This window comes from Sciurus carolinensis, chromosome 3, assembly GCF_902686445.1.
Source record: "Sciurus carolinensis chromosome 3, mSciCar1.2, whole genome shotgun sequence".
Classification (NCBI taxonomy): Eukaryota; Metazoa; Chordata; class Mammalia; order Rodentia; family Sciuridae; genus Sciurus; species Sciurus carolinensis.
Window position 1 is genome coordinate 64,362,268 of NC_062215.1, and position 18,157 is coordinate 64,380,424.

Sequence of the window (18,157 nt, forward strand, 5' to 3'; positions counted from 1 at the left end):
TCCTTAGGACTCCAGAAATAGATCCATCTAGACTCCTTCGTCAGTAGTAGGAATGAGCTACTTGGGTTTGTTTTTGGGAGTCTGGAGAGGTTGGCTTTAGAACGTTTTAGTTTTGAAAACTTTAATTTTTTTTTTTTTTTTTTTTTGCTGTGCTGGGGATTGAACCCAGGGCCTGTGCTTGTGAGGCAAGCACTCTACCAACTGAGCTATATCCCCAGCCCAAAATTAATGTTCTTGACCAGCTTTTTATTGGTTTATGTATAGATACTATTTTTAACAGTTGGTAAGCCTTTTCCTGGCCTCAGAGAGAGTCACCAAACTCTGAGAGGCTATAACTAACAGAGTGTCTTAACAAATCATCTTGAAGAAAACTTAAGCATGCCAGAGAAGGTGCTCTGCAAGAGCTTTGTCCTGAGAGCACTCTTCACCTGTCTCACAACACTGAAGGCCATATTGTTTTGAAGCCAGAAAATAGAGGTTCTTGTCCTGTTCACTAAAGTGCTACTAGTTTTCCACTGACAGGCCAGCTGGGGTACAGAAGACATTGTTGCAGGGCTTACATTCCTATGATGTGAACAGTTCTGGGAAGGAAGCTAAAGGTCCAGACATTGTCCTGCTCTAGATGGACTTAAACATTCATTCCCAGGATGAATGTTCACACTTCAAGAAACTTCCCTTTATCAGGTAGTTTGTCAAAATGCAGAAATAAATCTACTTCTGAAACTATGGCTTCCTCCTGAATCCTCTGAGAGACTTAATTTTATAAATTTGTCTTTATCATACTTTTTAATTAATTGTCTTACCAGTGCCAGGGCTTAAACCCAGGGATAGTCTACCATTGTGCTATATTCCCCAGGCCATCCCCCTCTCCACCCCCCACCACTTTTTTTTTTGTACCAGGAACTGAACCCAGGGGCACTTAACCCCTGAGCCATACCCCTAGCCCTTGTTTGCATTTTATTTAGAGACAGGGTATCACTAAATTGCTGAGGCTGGTTTTGAACTCACAATCCTCCTGCCTTAGCCTCCAGAGCCACTGGGATTTCAGGCGTGCGCCACCACCCCAACTCTTTTTTAAAAATTTTTGAAACAGGGTCTCCCAAAGTTGCTGAGGCTGGCCTCAAACTTGCAATCCTCTAGGCTTAGCCTCCTACATCACTGGAATTACAATCATGTGCCACCACGCCCAGCCCAATCTCACCATCTTTAAAGGATCACTGGCTGGATTACTATTTGGTGAATAACACTGAATTACAAAAAGAGTAGGGAAAAGGCCATTATCACCTTCAGATAACACCAAATGACCTATGTGGATCTAGATGGGAGGAATCAATTTATAGTTTATTATGTATAGTCTCATTACCAAAAATCCTTTTCACTTTGTCTCTAGCCTGTTATCCCTGAAAGCAAGAGCCATGTATGAAAACTCAGCTCTTAGCATATTGCCTAGTGTAAAATAAATGTCCTGTAAATGAATGGATAAATGATTTTGGTTCTCTTTCCCAAGAGCTACATTTTTGACAGGGTAGATGATCACTAGTTTGCTTTGTGTTCATCTTTCAGTGTGGTGCCTAGCACATTGGTTAGTGAACAATGAAAACTCAGTAAATATCAACTGATGTAGATAGAAATGCTCGGCCTTAGGGCTGGGGAAATAGCTCAGCTGGTAGAGTGCTTGCCTCAAAAGCACAAGGCCCTGAGTTTGATCCCCAATACCACAAAAAAAAAAAAAAAAAAAAAAAAAAGAAAAGAAATGCTCGGCCTTTAGATTAAGGAAGGTACTCTACTGAGTTCCCCAGAAATAAGAAAACTAAAAAATAACTCTTGGTCTCAAGAGTTGAAAGAACCAGGAAACTTATTTGGATTTCAATTCTGCTACTGAACTGTCTCCATGACTTTTAAGTCAGTCAGTCTCCTCACGTATATGATGAGAATAAGAATGCATTATCTCCCAGTATGGTAGTAAAGATCAAATAAGAGTATCTGTTGAATTATTTGTGAACTGTAATACACTAGATATAAGATGAAGTTATCATTCTGCTATTTCTAGGCTTTGGTGATTAGGAATCATGTTGATGTCCTTACAGTCAGCATTGGCTCATTATAGAGATTTCATGGTTTTTACTGGTGAGTAGCTGAAACTGATAAAAGAAGCTCAGCCTTACCAGATTTTTAACTTTTAGTGATTTCCTTTCATAAAGGATGGCCTTCAGCATCCTGTCTTCATTAATACCTGGGGCAGAACCTTGTTTTTCTTGATAGGCATATCATGGTTTAAAGACTCTGGCATGCTTATATTTGTTTCAGAGTTGCACGCTCAGCTTAGCACCCAGAAGCTTATGACAGCTGAGGTGGGGAAGACCTCAGACTGAATACATGGGTACTGCAAGGATACAGAATCACTTTTCTCGCTGGAAATGCTTTCCCTGTTGGTGGTATTTCTGATAGAGAGCAAATAACCTCTTTAGGAACTGGTTCCTGAGCTTACCCTAGTGGCAGTCTGTCTTTTCTGGGGCCATTTCATAAATCCTCTTTCTCTAGAAATTTGATTTTAAAGCCACCTTCTCAAGAGCTCAAAAGGAATTGCTTAAAGTGGAGAGAAAACACAATTGTGAGAAAGCTTTATGATGACAGTGCCTGTGTTCCACCTGTGCTTATGATCATTTCCTAGAAATGTAAACCTTCCTTCCCTGTCCATCCTCTTAGATATCACTACCTTTTCTCAAGATACCACCTTTTCAACTTTGTATCATTTTTTCTTCTCATTCTTTTGTTTAAAATTAGTTACTTATTTATTGTCTTTGTGTGTGTGTGTGTGTGTGTGTGTGTGTAAGTTAACTGAGGATTGATTTCCCTAGAGTACTCTACCACTGAGCTACATCCCCAACACTTTTTTATTTTGAGACAGTGTCTTTCTGAGTTACACAGCTTGGTTTCAAACTTCAGGTCCTCCTGCCTCAACCTCCTGAGTCGCTAGAATTACAGGTGTGCACCTGGCTATTAAATTTGTTGTTTCAGGGGCTGGGGAGATAGCTCAGTCGGTAGAGTGCTTGCTTTGTAAGCACAAGGCCCTGGGTTCGATCCCCAGCACCCAAAAAAAAAAAAAAAAAAAATTCTTTTTTTTTTGTTGTTTCAAGGTACTTGTTCTGAATCTAAGAAAGCAGCAAGTCTAAGCAAGTAATGAAGTGATGGCCTCACTCTTCTAAATGTTCTGTGCTTATCCTAGAGACAACACCTGGACTTCCTTGGACTACTCCTTAAACTCATAGCTCCTGTCCCATACTTTAGGGCAAATCTAACAAAAGGAGCCTATGACCATAATGTAGAATTCTGGGAAATATGTGTTCATAACCTAGTATCTCTAAAAGTGATACTTTAAAAACCTACAAAGAGCTACTTTGGAGAAAAATTTTAAGCATTAAATCCCTATGTTGAGAGAGAATCAGAAATAAGTCAGTCATGATGGCACACACCTGTAATCCCAGCAGCTTGGGAGACTGAAGCAGGAGGATCCCAAGTGCAAAGCCAGCCTCAGCAATTTAGTGAGGCACTTGGCAACTCAGCAAGACCTTGACGCTAAATAAAATATAAAAAAGAACTGGGGATTTGATTCTGTAGTTAAGCACCCCTGGGTTCAATCCTCAGTACCACAAAAAAGGGGATGGGGATTAAGTATGAAGTTCAGGTCAGGGGAAGGTCTGTGTGATTGTGGGCTGTGGCACTGAAATGAGCCAAGACAGAGGTGAGAAATAGCATGGGCAGTGTGTAGGAAGCCAGCTGACTTGACTGATGGAGCTGGAGAAGAGGCAGAAGCTTTAATACTGAGGAGTTTGAACTTTATTTTGCAATGGATGGAAGAAGGGTACTTTTGAAAGGTTTTTTAATCAGATTTGATACGATCTGAATTGTGTTTTAGATAAATCATTCTGTCAGCAAGGTTGGGAAAAGATTGAGGGAAGCGTGAAGGGTAACTGAGAGACCATTCACATCTTGGTAAAAGATCTAAGCCCATATCACTTTGCCTTGCCCTTCTGTGCTTTCCATATTTGATGTAGGGTATCTTGGTACAATGCCAGCGGGCAGATGAAAAGAAATGATGAAAAACAGAATCAAAAGTGACAGCCTTCAGGGTTAATTTTAATATGACAGTTGCTGAAGCATAGCAGAGTCTGTAGGCCTTTGCAAATGACATGCATGCATTTCATTAGTTCGGATATGGCCTGTTGTAGAAATACATTGAAGAGAACTAGGGAAGACTTTACAGATAACATTCACCTGTGGTTCTCTAGGACTTGAAGACCTGTCCCAGTAGACCACTGTGTCTCTAGTTTTCTGCTTCCTAGTAAGCATCCTCCTGAGATTCTATTAAGGAAACAGGGAGAAAGGGAAGCAGTAAAGGTTTGGTGAGCATCTGCATGTATGCTCAGGACTCTAGGGAAACATGGCAGGAGCTGGGGAAAATTTGCCAGGCCAAGCACTATTTTAGGTAGAAACCATAAAATATTAAGCCCTAGGATTTAAAGGTGAGTCCTTTCGTATTGTAAAATTACTCAAGTTTGGGGGTTTTGTTGTTATTTTTACTATTTGTTATATTCTTTGAAGAAAAAATTTCTTTTTACCATTCTACGTAGGTGACTCCAAGAATAAAAGGTAGGAATTTCTTAAATACAAACATAAATGTAATCTTTTCTGTGCAGAGTGGTTTTCAGTCTTTGATATTCAGCAGAATCACTTTGAGGGCTTATTAAAGATAAATTGCTAAGCCCCACTCCTAGAAATTTTGATTCAGTAGATCTGAAGTGGCCTCAGAATTTGCATTCCTAGTAAATTTCTGGATGCTGATGTTGCTGCCAAACTGGGACCACATTTTGAGAACCACTGTTGTTATCCAGGCACAATGGCACATCCCTATAATCTCAGTGACTTGGGAGGCTGAGGCAGAAAGATCAAAAGGTCAAGCCCAGCCTTGGCAGTTTAGCAAGACACTTTCTTAAAATAAAAATTAAAGAAAAGGATTAGTGGTAAAGAGCCCCTGGGTTCAATCCCCAGTACCAAAACAGGAGAGCTGAAGATGTAGAACACCCTGGGCTCAGTCCCCCAGGAAAAAGAGAGAACCACTGTTGTATAAGCAGTGGAAATGTAACTCCCAAGGATTTAATAAAGTCTCATGGCTTTTGGTGTACCTTAAAGGAAATCAGTGACCTTGAGTATCTGTGAGGCCCAGCCCTATACAGCAATAGTTTTGATTCAGTCTTGACTTGGTGACTACTGCATATACAACCTCTATATTACAAAAATACAAAGAGGAAGGAGATATAATCATTGTCTTGGTTCCTCTAGTTAAGAAAATAATAATAATAAATAAATAAATAAAAAGGGATTGGGAATTTAGCTCAGTGACAGCACTTACCTAACAGGCATGAGGCTGTGGGTTCAGTTCTCTGCACTGGGGGGAAAGGTTGGTGTGGAAACCGAAAAACAAGGCAGCAAAAAATAAATAAGAGAACTGTGACACAAGGCAAAACACAATTGCCAAAAGACAATTAAACCATGCAGAAAGAGATACAAATTATATGTGAATCTGAAAAGAGCTCATGGAGAGAGAGCTATGTCTGGTTATCTATTACTGCCTAATAAACTACCCTAAAACTCAGTGGCTTGAAACAGAAACTAGCTATTATCTTTCACAATTCTGAAGGTTGACTGAGATCAGCTGGATGGTTTTCTGTTCCACATGTTGCTGATGGACACTGCAGTTGTTTGGAGGCCAGATGGAGCTGGTGTGTCCAAGATGACACACTCACATAGCAGTAGCTGGTACTGCCTGTTGGCTTGGAGCTTACCTGAAGCTGTTCATTGGAGCACCTCAAGTCTCCTCCATGTGGCTTCTCCCAGCATGACAGCAGGGCTCTGAGATGGAATATTCCAAGCACATAAAAGTGGAATCTGCAGATCTTGTAAGGCTCAGGCTTGGAAGTTACACCACATCATCTCTGCTGCGTCCTATTGATCAAAACAAGGCACAAGACAAGCCCAGTTATAGAGATGGGAAATGAACTACCTGTCAATGGGAGGTGGAACAAAAAATTTACAGCCATCTTGACTCTACCACAGGTTGATTGAGGCAGGCCTTAAAGGATGAAAAGTTTTGACGGGCATAACTTTCCTAAAGGAAGGATATTCCAGAAGAAGAAATAGCAAGTCTTCAGTTTGACCAGAGGAGAGGGTAGCTAAAGGAGGCCAGGGAAGATGGAATGGGACTGTATGACAGGGGACTTTGAACAGCAGATGGAAGAGCTTAGGCTTAGACCGAAAGACTTTAAAAACTATGGAAGACCCCTTTGTGATTTTATTGACATTGTGCAGAGAATGATTCTTCAGGCTCCAAACTAGTTCTTTATACCTTTTCCCATAAGTTCAGTGTTAATAGAACTGAATTTGGCTTCTCTAAGGGGTGAGAAGGAATATTCACTGCCCAAGCAATTATAAATGATGCTGAGTAAGCATTTTGAAGGATGAGAGATCTCTGTTCTGAAGGATGGGCCAAAATAGGAGTTTAGGAACATGCAGCTTGTGCCACGCCTACCTAGGCTTTTTCCTGCTGCATCAAAGGGTTAGTTACTTAGTCTTGCCCTTGTCTTTTCCTCACAGTAACCCTCCACTGAGTGAAGAGATGTTGCCTCCTGGGGAGTGGATGTGTCACCGGTGCACTGTTCGCCGAAAGGTAATAATGCTGCTTCCTGAAGGCTTTGCTCAGAATGCCAGATCTAGAGCACTGATACTCTGGAGCTAAGATTGCCTGGCCCTGAAGGTGTAGTCATCCCTTCATGTTTCTTCTTAGTCCTGGAATCACCCTACTCACCCCATGGTGACTCTTTGGATTTCAGTATGGCCTAAAAATCCAAACTGGGCTGCTAAAATGGGCAGGAGAGGTATATTAATTTACACCATGAGCCATGTTTAGTCACTCGTGACAGCAGTCGTCTGATCTCACTGACCTCCTAGTAAATGGCCTGAATGTGGCAGCCATAGCTGGGAAAGAGTGAGAGGAAAAGCTGTTTCTCCAGTTTGATGAAAAAGGGGGTTTTTCCTCTCACCCCAAGGCAAATAAATCATTGGTTTCCAGAGATGTGGCCAGGTATATTGGGGGAGAGGATTTTGAAACCATTTTGAACCCTGGGTGCCTAATCTCTCTTCAACTACCCTTCCCTTGGCTTTGATAATTTAATACAGGCTTTAGGATTGTGGTTCATTATTTGCTGCTTTGAGAATTTTTGTGGGGTGTAAGAGTTAAATTCTTTCTTATCAAAAAAAAAGGAAGTAGATGTGTTTCCACTCAGATTATCACTGACCCAATCTTTAAATTACAGCCTCTGGATTAGAATTTGTCTAAATTGTTAGCCACCCCCTGCCCTCCTGCACACTAATATACTGAGCAGTTTTCCTTTGCTGTGACATCAACACCATTTTCCTGGCCCCTGAACATGATGTCACAATGGAGAATGACTTCCTTGATTGCAGAAACAGGATGAGGAGATGATTCAGAGATGTGGTTTATGTTCGTAACAGTTTTGGGCCTTTAAAAAGAAGATAAACAGACCAACCTTTTTCCAATGTGTGCACAAGAGTTCCTATTAAAAAGCAAGCCCAAACCAAGTCAACCACCTAACCACAGCTATAGTTCAGTTTTTCTAAAGTCCACAAACCAGGCTATCTTCCAACATCCTTTCCTATGCATCCCCAATTAGATTAGAGCTGGGCCAGTTGGAGGTACCTGCCAGCCAGAAGGCCTTTCAGAAACTTGCCGTGCAAAGAAACTGGACCTGAAAGGGTTGGGAGGAAGTGAAACAGAAGAGGTGAAGCCAGGAAAGGAGGATTGAGAAAAGGAACTAACATTATGTTGGTGCTTATCATATGCCAGGTGTCTTGCTATTTTATTTTTATTTCATTTAATCTGCACAGCCATCTAAGGCTGCTAGTAGTAGATCTCCATTTTAAAAAGGAAGAAACTGAGACTGAGAAATGGAGAGTAACCTTCCCAAGGACTCAAAGGAATTGACAGAGCCAAAATTTGAACCAAATTCTATCTTATTTTAAAGCTGTGTTGTGTCTTTATTGGTTTTTTAGAAGCAGGGCTACTTGCTGGGAATTATAGTAAGCTTTTTTCAACATGGGGTGCTTCTCCTGGTTGCCACTCTGACCTGCTTTCACATGGACCTCTTTGTCTACTGCCTTTTCCACCACTCCCTTTTGGGCTCCTATATTTACTATGAAGTAGATTAAAATGATAAATCCTCTGGGCCTCATCAGCCTCTGATATTCAGGTCCTATCATGATTCCTACTGGATGCTAGGTCTTTCCCCAACTCAGAGCCATCCCCTTCAAATATGTGACCCTCTTTGTCTCTACCATTTTTCCCAGAAAAAGAGAAGAAAGGTTTTTATTGGTCTCACTTTGTAGGTGGAGAAATTTCTGCCCACCAACCTGAGTCACCCAAGGTCAGAGGGAATCAGTGGCAGAACTGGGACAAGATCCCAGATCTTCTGACTAGAGACCAGTGTTAAATCTTTGGCCACTCTATTTGGAGTCCTAGAAGAAAATGTATTATCAGTCATCCAGTCCTACTGAGTACACTTGAGCTTTTTCCATCTTTCCACCTTCTAAGAAGTGTCACTTTCGGAGTTCTAGTTAAAGTTGAAACACTGAAAGCGTCTTTCTTGGACACCATGATTGCCCTCCACATGCCATCACTCTACCTTATAGTGTAGTTAGTTTCAATGCTAGCACTCAACCTCCCTAAAAAGGAAACCCTACTGGGCTATTTTACTTTTACCTTTGTTTTTGCACATTTTCTCTATTTTGAGCAAAGTTTTAATAATCGTTCAGAAAGTTAGGATGCTCCAAAGCAAATTACAGTGATCTTGTTGATCTCACTTGTTATTATTACTAAATTTATTCTCATTGTGTTAATTTTTTTAGCCCTTTGACCTGTACTTTGTATATAGATGATATGTGACATATATGATGAGATAGTGTTAATGATGTATAATTTGTATAATTGTTTCTAACTTTCCAGTGCTTTCGGTGATTCTCCACTACCATAGTTTTCTCATCTTTAATTTAGTTCAATCATAGTGTATCAACTTTAACAGACCGAGTCCCAAGGTGGATGATTCTGTGATGTGTAAGGGACTTTGTGATTTTGGTTAATGAGCTAACAGGACATTGTACACGCATCTCTTTCTATTTTGTGGTACTTTTCATGATGGGCCCACCTATTCATTTGCACAGAAACGAGAGCAGAAAAAGGAGCTGGGCCATGTCAATGGACTGGTGGAAAAAACTGGCAAACGGACTACATCACCCAGCAGTGACACTGACTTGTTGGACAGATCAGCTAGCAAAACTGAACTCAAGGCCATTGCCCATGCCCGGATTCTGGAAAGGAGAGCCAGCCGGCCTGGCACCCCCACATCCAACGCCAGCACAGAGACCCCCACCTCTGAGCAGAACGACGTTGATGAGGACATCATTGACGTGGATGAGGAGCCAGTAGCAGCAGAGCCGGACTATGTGCAGCCCCAGCTGAGGCGGCCTTTTGAGCTGCTCATTGCTGCCGCTATGGAGCGGAACCCCACCCAATTTCAGTTACCCAATGAACTGACTTGTACCACTGCACTACCAGGTTAGCCACACCATCATCATATCTCCTCCCCCACCCCAGCTTCCCCAAAGGATTATCATCCATCAAAAGAGCAGTGTTGCCTGTGTAGCCACTGTCTCACATTTCTTATTCCTGGTTCTGCCTGGAGGTTTTTAGCTAGTACAGTGCTTGTTTGATTTTCCATTTTTCTGAGTCTCCAAACTCCTTTCCTGCCCCTTCTCAGTATCTTCCTTTTTTTTTTTCACTTGGTGCAAAATTAAAAATATAAGCTGGGCCTGGTGGCACACTCCTATAATCCAAGCGTCTCTAGAGGCAGGAGGATCTCAGGTTCAAGGCCAGCCTCAGCAACTTAGCAAGACCCTGTCTTAAAAAATTAAAATTTTAGGACTGGGTATGTAGTTCATTGGGAAAGTACCCCTGGGTTCAATCCCCAAGACCACACACACACCAAAAAAAAAAATATATATATATATATATTAATATGAAGACTTAGAGTGAAAAATTTCCCTTTCACTCCTGTTGTCCACCTTCCTACCCTTCACAGAAAACCAGTGGTTGATTCTTGTGTATCCTAGAATTTCTTTGTGCGTGTATAAGCAAATATAGATATGTGTGTGTATTTTTTCCTTGAATAACATACTAGATATACTGTTCTGCACCTTGCTTTTTTTCACTTCACAAATATATTCTAGAGGTCATAATATATTAATATAGAAGTTCCTCAGTTTTTTTGTGTTTGCATAATGGTCCATTGTACAGATGTGCCACAGTTTAGCCAGTTTCCTATTAACTGACATTTAGGTGGTTCCTAATATTTTGTTACTAAGGTAGTGCTTCAACAAATAACTTTGTAACTACATCATTGTGTACTACATGTAATAGATGTGTGGGTATTATATGTAGGTTAAATTCCTAATATTAGAATTGCTGGGTCAGTATGCATTGATAGCTCTGATAGATATTATAAATTGGTAATTTAGTAATATCTATTACCAATTACCCTCTCCAAACTCCTTTCCTGCCCCTTCTCAGTTCTCAGTATCCTCCTTTTTTTTTTTTTTTTTTTTTTTTTTGTCCAAATTGGTGCCACTTTCACTTGGTGCAAAATTAAAAATGTAACCTGGACCTGGTGATGCACTCCTATAATCCTAGAGTCTCTAGAGGCAGGAGACTCTCAGGTTCAAGGCCAACCTCAGCAACTTAGCTGAGGGTATTACCGATTATCCTCTTTCTTCTTCTTTTTTTTTTTTTTTTTTTTTTTAATCAAGTCTTGGTTTCTAATTGATACCACAAAGCTTCTAGATCTCTCTTTCTTGCCAGATAAAGAGAAATTAGCAAGCTTAAAAAGATACATATGGTTATTTATGATTTCTATAAAAATGTAAATTTGTAGTATTTTCTTCAGCTACCTTCACAGAATAATCTTTGTTGACCATTTGACTTGGGCATTTATATTTCTTAGGTTGCCAGTGTCAAATCCAGGTTTCTGGTCACTTCCTGTTTGCAAAACAGATGTGTTACTACCATAGAACAGGTGACTTCTGCTCGCTCATGAACAAGTTCTGACTTATATCTGAGTCTCCTTTTTCCTCTCTTCCTATTCATTTTTCTCACTTGAAACCAGCCTGAGGGCCTCAGAAAGATCCATGTCTGGGCCATGGCATATGGTTTTCCTAAGATCTGTTCCTTTCACTTAATGTTATTTCCATATCCTAGGTGAGGAACTCTGAAGCCAGGGACAGTTCAGCACCACCAATTTCTTTTCTAGGTTCTAGCAAGAGGAGAAGAAAGGAGGAAACCACAGGGAAAAATGTTAAGAAGACACAACATGAGTTAGATCACAATGGTCTTGTTCCCTTACCCGTCAAAGTCTGCTTCACATGTAACAGGTATTTTCTTCTATACAAAGGGGCTCTTCCTTTATATTCAGCAAATGATGCATTTTTTTCCTCCTCCATCACTTCTTCCAGGTGTGTTAAATGTGAACAACCTATTTACTGATGGTATGAACACACAGAAACTGACTAATTGACTGACCAGAGCCTTGAAAGTATTAACAAATTCCCTGAAGAGTGATAGTATAGGAATACTATCAACTGTGTTGATAGAGACTAGAACAAGAAAAGTTGGACTTAAACTGAAGTATGAGATTATTTAGATTAGATAGAAGGAAGAATTATGGCCAGCAAGGCCTCATGTTCCTGGAAAAGACAAAGTGTTTTTAAATCAGTAAAGATGAGTTTAAAAGTAGCACAAGTATATATGGTAGTTTGGGTACATTGATTGGTCTGAATGATTTCTCAAAGACCCCATTATCCCAGTTATATCTTCCGTAGGTCACCAGTGACCTTCAAATAGGATCTCAGTGACAGGAATTAGCTGCTTCAATTACTGATGGGGAACTTGTTGACTAGGATGTGTTAGAAGGACTATGTTATGGTTAGAACAGGATTGCAGGAGAAAATGGCTATCAAAAAGAAGTATTCACTGGGCATAGTAGCACACACCTGTAATCCCAGCTACCAAGGGGGCTGATGCAGGAGGATCATAAGTCACCAAATGGGCGACTTAAGGAGACCTTGTCTCAAAATTTTTTGAAAAAAAGGGCCAGGAGTGTAGCTTGGTCATAGAGCACTCCTGGATTTAATCCCCAGCACTGAAGGGCGGCGGGGGAAGAATTCTACATCAACAACAAAAAGAAGTATTCTACAACAAAAGCTACAGAGAACTAGACAGTAGTGCAGAATTGTGGCTCAGTGGCATCTCAGGAACCCAAGGAATAAAAATCATAGTTAGCATTTGTGTAAACCCCCTCCTTGAGCCACACTTACATGCATACATTATAAAATCATTTGCTCACATACCTCTCTGTCAGTACTACCCAGTGCTTTGTGCAAAAGAGAAAACCTTTTCTTGCTGAAGTGAAGACTCTAGAAAGGTTACTAGTTGTTTTTTAAATAAGGTGGTTGTTTTCTTTTGAGGAGTTTGAGGAGCAAAGTTGGCTGCCTTACCCGGTGGGTATGAGCATTGACCATTCTTGCTCTGACAGCCATACTCCAGATCAACATTTATGTCATCACAGAGACATTCTTCTCAGAAGAGAGAATAATGGAGAACCTGAATGAAGCCCCCGAATCCTTCCATCTTTCTGATCAGAAGTATAACTGAATCATTGGGATAGGAAGATGTGGAAGAATATTGTTAGGATTAAGAAGAGGAGGTTGTTCCACAATGCGGAATTAGTCTGAATTTTCCCATCTTGATACAGAAATAGCCAATATCTCTTTTTTCTTTTGGCAGGAGCTGCCGTGTGGCCCCTCTCATCCAGTGTGACTATTGCCCCCTCCTGTTTCATATGGACTGCCTCGAACCACCGCTCACTGCCATGCCCCTGGGCAGATGGATGTGTCCGAATCACATCGAACATGTGGTGGTAAGTACAGCAGTGTCCAATCAGTCCTCTATGGGCATAGCTGGGGTGTGGACTGGTACAATAGAAAGCATATTAAGGTCAACTTTGTGCCAGAGTTCACTATAATCTCATAGATGCTATTTTCTGTACACCATCCTACTTGATTCTGATTATTTTCACATACCTCAGCTGTGCATTTTGCCTTTTCCCACAATGCCTTGTTTTGGCTGCAAAAGCATACTTGGTTGTTTTTGAGTAATTTCTCCTGCTATGAAGTAAGCCGTTGATATTACAGCCCTAGAAGATCTAACATTAAGGAAATACATGATTGACTATCTGGAATACATGTGTCCCAGGCACCAAATGAGGTTCTTTTCCTTCTGTTGCTTTAATTCTCTGTAACCATCTGTATTGGTGCTCAATAAGTTGTTGAAAAAATGCCTGTTGTAGGATTGGTGTTGCAGCTCAGTGGTAGAGTGCTTGCATAGCATGTGTGAGGCACCAGGTTCAATCCTCAGCACCACATAAACATAAATAAATAAAATAAAGGTATTATGTCCATCTACAACTAAAAAATAAAAAGAAAGAATGAATGAATGTTGTTGTTCCCAAGGCTAGAACACAGCTGTCATTGTCTGTCTCCAAAAGGATTTGTCCTTCTAGGCAGTTAGAACAGATACAAGGTGGAATGGTAGAGGGCTCCAGGAGGAGGTACTTCCTCATAAGAGAAACCCTTCCAAACCAAAAAGGTTGCTACTTAAGACATTGTCTTTGAGTGTGGTGGCACACATCTTTAATCCCAGCAACTCAGGAGGCTGAGGCAGGAAGATTGAAGGTTCAGGCCAGCTTCAGCAATTTAGCAAGGCCCTAAGCAACTTACCAAGATCTGTCTCAAAATATAAAAGGGCTGGGGATATGACTCAGTGGCTAACCCTAACCCTGGGTTCAATCCCTGGTACCAAAAAAAAAAAAAAAACAGAGAAAGACATAGGATGAGAAATAGAGCTCAGTGGTAGAGCACGTAGCCCTGAGTTCAATGCCCAGCACTGGAAACAAACAAAAAAGAACATCATCTACCAAATTATATTAACCATGAAATAATTAGTTAAAGACTTGCACACATGGAGTCTGGAAGTGTGGTTTAGTGTTAGGGGTGCTAATTAGCACTTTGAGGCCCTGGGTTTGATTTCTTTTACACGTGGAAGAGTTACTTTCTGTTCTTCTGACTCTTGCCACTCAGAAAGATTTATCTAAGAGGAAGTGTGTCTCTAAGGCTTGATGTGTGCTTTTTTTTTTTTTTTTTTTTTTTTTTTTTTTTTTTTTTTTTTTTTTTTTTTTTTTTTTTTTTTTGGTGCTTCCTGCCAAACCATAAAAAAATGACCATAAGCAGTTTACCCAAGTACATGTCTTAAGGAGCAACTTTCCAGTGAATAAGAAATTACTAATTAGCTAATTTTATTAGCCACTTAAAGGTTGTGCCTAATTTACCAATTAGGAAGCTTTCAGAGGAGATTCTTTCTTTTGAACTAGGGGAGCAGATATAGAAGAGGAAAGTGGCATGGGTTCTCTGTGTCTTCTGTAGGCTATTGCAGAAACTCTGCTTTCTTTCCTGTTAGCCTCTTTTTTTTTTTTTTTTTTTTTTTTTTTTTTCGCGGTACTGGGGATTGAACTCAGGGCCTTGTGCTTGTGAGACAAGCCCTCTACCAACTGAGCTATCTCCCCAGCCCTCCTGTTAGCCTCTTAAGAGCTAGCCAAAGTTTTCCCCCTTCTATGAAGGAAGACTGTGATACCAGAATGGGTTCACTAATGCTCCCTTGAACCCTAGAACAGAAAAAGGGCAGGGCACGTAGGATTCTCATCCAGCTGTTGGCCAAGCTCATCTGTAGGACACAGTCCTGCTTCCTCTGAGAGTCCCTTGCTAGGAACAGAGTTTGGTCTCTTAGGGGTCTAGGTCTGCATGTCCTGAAACTTGATGCTGCTGGGAGGATACCCCAACAGAGAGTACTCTGAACTAGAGCTGAGGACTTTCAGGCTGAATTCTTAAGGCTAATTTCCTCGTTCCTATCTTTGAACCTCACTAGGAAACAGAAACATATCAGCTCGCTGCCACTTATCTGGGTAAGGCTGAGGAGGAAAGTCTCATCCATGTTACCTTGCTTTCTAGCAAGAGTGCTGGCATCTTGCCCCTGACTAAAGGAACCCATTTGACCGAGAGATTCTGGTCTTTATTGTTGTTATTTTTAGTATCTTAGAGAATGGGGCTATCTGAATGTGGGGGTACCTTTCAAGGTTCACCACAGGGGTGTTTCTGATTTGTCTCTAGCTGAACCAGAAGAATATGACACTGAGCAATCGGTGCCAGGTGTTTGATCGTTTCCAGGACACCATTTCACAGCATGTCGTCAAAGTGGACTTCCTGAACCGAATCCATAAGAAGCACCCTCCTAACCGCCGCGTGCTCCAGTCAGTCAAAAGAAGAAGCCTAAAGGTGAGTCATGGATCTGGTGCAGGCAGGATGGAAGTGTCTAATTGCTTTTATTTGATAAATGGAGAGGGTCATTGTCCTAATTTTACAAACAGGGAGACTGTGAAGCCCCACAGATTTGTCTTTGGTATCACAGCAAGTAATGGATGTTAACCTTGTATTTTAATGCTTGAGCATGGTGAGGGCCAAGCTCCAAATAGGCTTTCAAAGTCTGCAGTTCTCTGGTTCTCCAGAGATAAGCACTCTTCAACCCATTCCACCAAACCAAGTTGTGCTTGGTTGTCACTTCCTCCTCTCCTGACAGTCATTCTGTCTTTCCCTATTAGATGTCCCCTGTCCAAGATAGTAAGTTGAACATGTGGGTGACTAAGCAGAGTCACATGAAAAGTGAGGAGCTGTTTCCACTAGAGGAACTTAAGAGGAAAACGTCTAAAGGAGAATTAAATCTATTTCCAGGCTTTCATGAATAGATCACCAATACTCTGTATTGCAACTTTGCTGTATTAATACCTAGCATTTGGCTGGGTGTGTATCCCAGAGGCTGAGGCAGGAAGATCATGAATTAAAAGCCATTCTTAGCAATTTAGCAAGGCCCTATCTCAAAATAGAACATAAAAAGAACTGGGGATGTGGCTCAGTGATTTAAGTGCACCTGGGTTCAATCCCTGATATAAAAATAAATAAATAAGGGGTAGGGTTGTAGCTCACTGGTGGAGCACTTGCCTGCCACATGTGAGGCACTGGGTTCAATTCTTAGCACCACATAAAAATAAATATATAAAATAAAGGTATTGTGTCCATCTGTAACTTTTAAAAATAATTAATTAATTAATTAATGATAGTGATAATACCTAGCATTTTATGTACTTGACAGTTGCTAAACTGTGTCCACAAAGGTTGACAGAAAAATTTCCTTCCCTTATGTTGTTTCTCATAATTCATTCAGTCCTCTCATTCAGATAATGTAGAGGGCCCAGCACAATGTACCTATATATGAACTTGATGTATATCATCAAAAACCAGCAATTCTCAAAAGCGGCCACTTGGTGGCAGCCACACTTTAAACTCAGTTACACCACACCCATCACCTCCTGTGAGTGTTAGTCCTAGCAAGATACTAACTGTTGGAAATTGTGTAACAAACTCTTAACTGGATAAATATTTATACTTCAGTGAAAACACAAGTTTTCTAAAATTAAAGTGTTTTCAGTGGGGGATATTAGAGGTGGCATGCCTCATATCTCAACTAAATGGATCTAAAAGTGATCTACACTGTGTGATTTGCTGTGTAGATAGGGAATCGAGCCTGGCCACTGAAGTAAACAGTCCCTGAGGCTTTGATTAAGTCCCATCATTATTTTGTTCCCTCTCCACTGTTGGTTGGTTAGTTGGTTGGTTGGGGTGCCAGGAATTGAACTCAGGGGCACTTGACCACTGAGCTGCATCCCCAATCCTATTTTGTATCTTATTTCAACTCACTGAGTTACTTAGTGCTTTTGCTGATACTGGCTTTGAACTCGCAATCCTTCTGCCTTAGCCTCCCAAGTCACTGGGACTACAGGCATGCCCTGCACCTGGCGCCCTGCACCTGGCTCCCTCCACTGTTTTTAAATGTTTTCCTGTTGTTGAGGAAAATCAACAAACGGGCATGAGAGTCCTGAAAAAACTTTTGTTATTGTACAGTTTAAGAGTGAAATGAGTGAAATGAGGACTATAGCACCATAGGACAATGGCCTTTATCCTTCATTATAAAAGCACAGGTGAAATCTCAGAATTTGTTATCTGCGTTAGGAGTTCCTCCTCCAGCTACCTTTTCACTCTTCTCTAGGAAACAGCCTTAGACTAGTCCACTGTTCCATCCTCCTCCTCTAATTGCTGGTGACCTCAAAAAGCCCAGGGTCCAGGCGATGACTCACAACTCCATATTCTTTGCCTTTTTTTCTCATATGCAAATGCATGTCTGCCTGCCCATCCCACAGATAAGCTCAGTCTCAACCTACCCTAGACCATAAGTCTTCCATCCCTCCAAATCTGCTTTTCCTCTATATTTCCAGTGTCAGTGAATGATAGTGATCTCTACCCAGTCCTGGAGGCCAAAATTCTGGAAACCATTTCCAGCTCCTCCTATCTTCCATAAGGTCTTGGTCAACAAATCTGTTGGTTCTCTGGATGCTTTCTAAATCCACCAAGTACTTTCACATCTCTGTGCCTTACATGTTTCTCCCCGACCCTTATTCTACTTTATCTGCAAAGAAATTCTTTCTCAACTTTACAAGTCTTGATTCAAGACTTATAAAATCTTCCCTAATCCCAAGCTCCTAAACTCCTGTCCCCTAAACTAAAATTAGTACTCTCTTTTGTTTTTTTGATAGCACCTTTGACATATGTCTATTCTAGGATCTGTTACATGTATTATAATATTTCTGGGGTTTTTTTCTCCACACTAGGCTGTGATGTGATCTCTTTGAGGGCAACCTTAAGTTTTATTCAATGGCCTTTATCCTTTACCTTTATCCTTTATCCTTTATCCTGGACCTTTAGTACTTGAACAGTACCAGATTTGGGAGGTGTTCAATTAAATGTTGATTGAATGTGT

General features: G+C 40.9%; 1 protein-coding gene across 2 annotated transcripts in view; it reads left to right on the forward strand.

Moving 5' to 3' along the window:
• Phf12 (PHD finger protein 12) overlaps positions 1–18,157 on the forward strand; it is a 43,045-nt gene that overhangs the window by 15,774 nt on the left and 9,114 nt on the right. For both annotated transcript variants that reach the window (XM_047545953.1, XM_047545951.1), the window contains exons 3-7: positions 6,652–6,724; positions 9,292–9,685; positions 11,433–11,553; positions 12,965–13,097; positions 15,400–15,564. In XM_047545953.1, coding sequence (XP_047401909.1) covers positions 6,652–6,724; positions 9,292–9,685; positions 11,433–11,553; positions 12,965–13,097; positions 15,400–15,564 — 886 coding nt within the window. The remainder of the gene's footprint in view (positions 1–6,651; positions 6,725–9,291; positions 9,686–11,432; positions 11,554–12,964; positions 13,098–15,399; positions 15,565–18,157) is intronic.